Genomic DNA, 2125 nt, shown 5'->3' with positions numbered 1-2125 from the left:
GTCTTTCTCCCGATTTCCCCCAAACCCGGTATGCATCTGTTACAGTTCTTGACTGAGGTTATACAGTCGCAAGAGCTAGATTTTGAACTTTTCGATCTAGATGACGGGCCAGGCCAGGACGAGTTTTTGGGGAGGTGAGAAATCTGGGTTTATCCTAGATAGTAAAATGTATCAGTATATGTAAAAGATATATATTTTTAAACAGTATATCTATGAGGAACATATTCATTACAATAGTGTATAGCCAACATTGATGAAGGCTCTTATGCATTTTTAGGGTTTCTTATTTGTAGTTTGTAGAGTAAAGTGTATTCTGTGTATCAAATTTTGTTGGACAAGGGCTTATGCTTTTGTAAAGATAATACTTCTTTTCTCCATTTAAAAAGGTGATATTGTTGAGGAAAACATAACAGCTTGACAAATTTTTGAAAGATGAATTCAGATTTCTTTCAAGTTCTCCCTTGATATAGTTATGAAAAATTCTTCCTTCCTATAATCTGTCTCTCTCCTCTTTCATCTTACTGTTGCAAGACAGCTTATGAATGTGCAAGTTGTATAATAGGGAGAAAGCATGCAGGAAGGTAAAGGATGCATGGCTGGTATAAAAGAAAAGCTTGCTTACTGCATCACAGGAAATGTAATAACATGCATTGTATATATATATATCTGCCTTTTTTCTCTGTTTCCAGCTTTTATTTTCTTTTATTCACTGCACCCTCACAACTTGATAATTTTGTTGTTTTTCACCCAACAGGTTTACAAGAAGATGTTTAGTTTTTGTTTTGATATTAAAGTTTGTGTATGTATTGATGTCATAGAATGAATTAAAGTCAGTCTCCATTCATTAGATGCCCATCACTGTTAGTAACAAGATACATAATAATGTGTTGTTGACTTTTGAACAGGCATTAGCCAATGTGATTCGAAGGCAGCGGATATCAATAGAGTGCTGGGACTATGACTATAGCCCATTGAAGTCGTATGAGAATGATGATTATTTGGGCAGGTACTAGTTTGCTGGTGGAGTGGCCTTGATACAAAGAGTGCATGGTGTGCTCTTATCTGGTTGATCATCCTCTGTTTTATTTTTTTCTTACCCTGTGGTTGTGCTAAGAGGAGAGGAAGGAGCGCTCTTAGAAGGAGTTCCACAGTTCTGCCAAATGCATTGTTGTCATTTGATTTCAGATTTAAAGTTCCATAACTATTGTCTTTGTTATGATTGAAGAGTTGATCCTTTTCCCTAAGAACTCATTTTACAAGACTGGATACTGTAGCCAGCACAGGAGAAGAAGCCACCTATTCACTAGCTCGTCAATGTTGGTAGTATTTTACTTTTTATTTCAGTGACAGTTCATATGTGGTTAGAAGTTCCTTAGTCTTGTAAGCATTAAGTATTATCATTCGTATATGTAAGAACAGTATTGGAAATTTCAGTGAGTTGTTCTAACACAGAACAGCTGTCAAAGGAAAGTCTTCATCTCTTTGCTGGTAATTGTTGCTGGTGCCAGGGTTATGACATTGTTTGTTCATTGTTTTGTTTAGAGAGACTGGACATGAATTAACCTACAAATTTGGAGGATGATCCCATATATAGGTACATCAGGTAGTTAACAATGGGATATAGATAAGGGAAATCAGATGGCTGGGTTATTTTAATAAAAAGTAGGATTATGTAAGCATTTGTGTAAGCATATGCTTGTAATGTATATGGAACTAGTAACATGTTTTGTTTTAAAGCATTGCCATCTGAGGTGTCATCCACTAAAGATCACTTGGCTTTCTCCTGCTTACCTTGCTGTTAATCAAAATAACCTTAGCTGAACGTAATCCCTTCTGCTGCCCCTCACAGGCAATATGCAACGTGGTACGTCGTCAGACCTTCAATATTGAATGCTGGGACTGGGATGCTAACATTCCCGGAGCTAAGAATGATGATTTTTTAGGGAGGTAACTGCTCTAGGGGTCCCCGGCACTGCGCATGCTCACTGTGGGAATGAGCTTTCACATTTCTCATTTATTTATATGTTCAGAATTCACGTAGAAGATGATTAGTATATAACTTAGTAACTTTGAATATTTCCCATGGTAGCTTTTGAAGGTATCTAAAGTAGTTATTACCATTATT

The 2125-nt window shown here is 36.6% G+C and overlaps 2 protein-coding genes across 2 annotated transcripts in view; one reads left to right on the top strand and one right to left on the bottom strand.

The window, feature by feature from the left end:
* The window catches only part of LOC119594021 (extended synaptotagmin-2-like), a gene marked incomplete at its 3' end in the record, with an annotated part of 82615 nt that overhangs the window by 11433 nt on the left and 69057 nt on the right, over nucleotides 1-2125 (bottom strand).
* The window catches only part of LOC119594022 (extended synaptotagmin-2-like), a gene marked incomplete at its 3' end in the record, with an annotated part of 15454 nt that continues 13340 nt past the window's right edge, over nucleotides 12-2125 (top strand). Inside the window, 1 exon segment of the mRNA XM_037943051.1 lies at nucleotides 12-134. Within this exon segment, the coding sequence (XP_037798979.1) occupies nucleotides 31-134 (104 nt within the window).

The sequence above is a fragment of the Penaeus monodon genome, chromosome 33 (genome assembly GCF_015228065.2).
Source record: "Penaeus monodon isolate SGIC_2016 chromosome 33, NSTDA_Pmon_1, whole genome shotgun sequence".
Classification (NCBI taxonomy): Eukaryota; Metazoa; Arthropoda; class Malacostraca; order Decapoda; family Penaeidae; genus Penaeus; species Penaeus monodon.
Note: the sequence above shows the minus strand (reverse complement) of the source record. Positions and strands in the feature narration are given on the sequence as shown.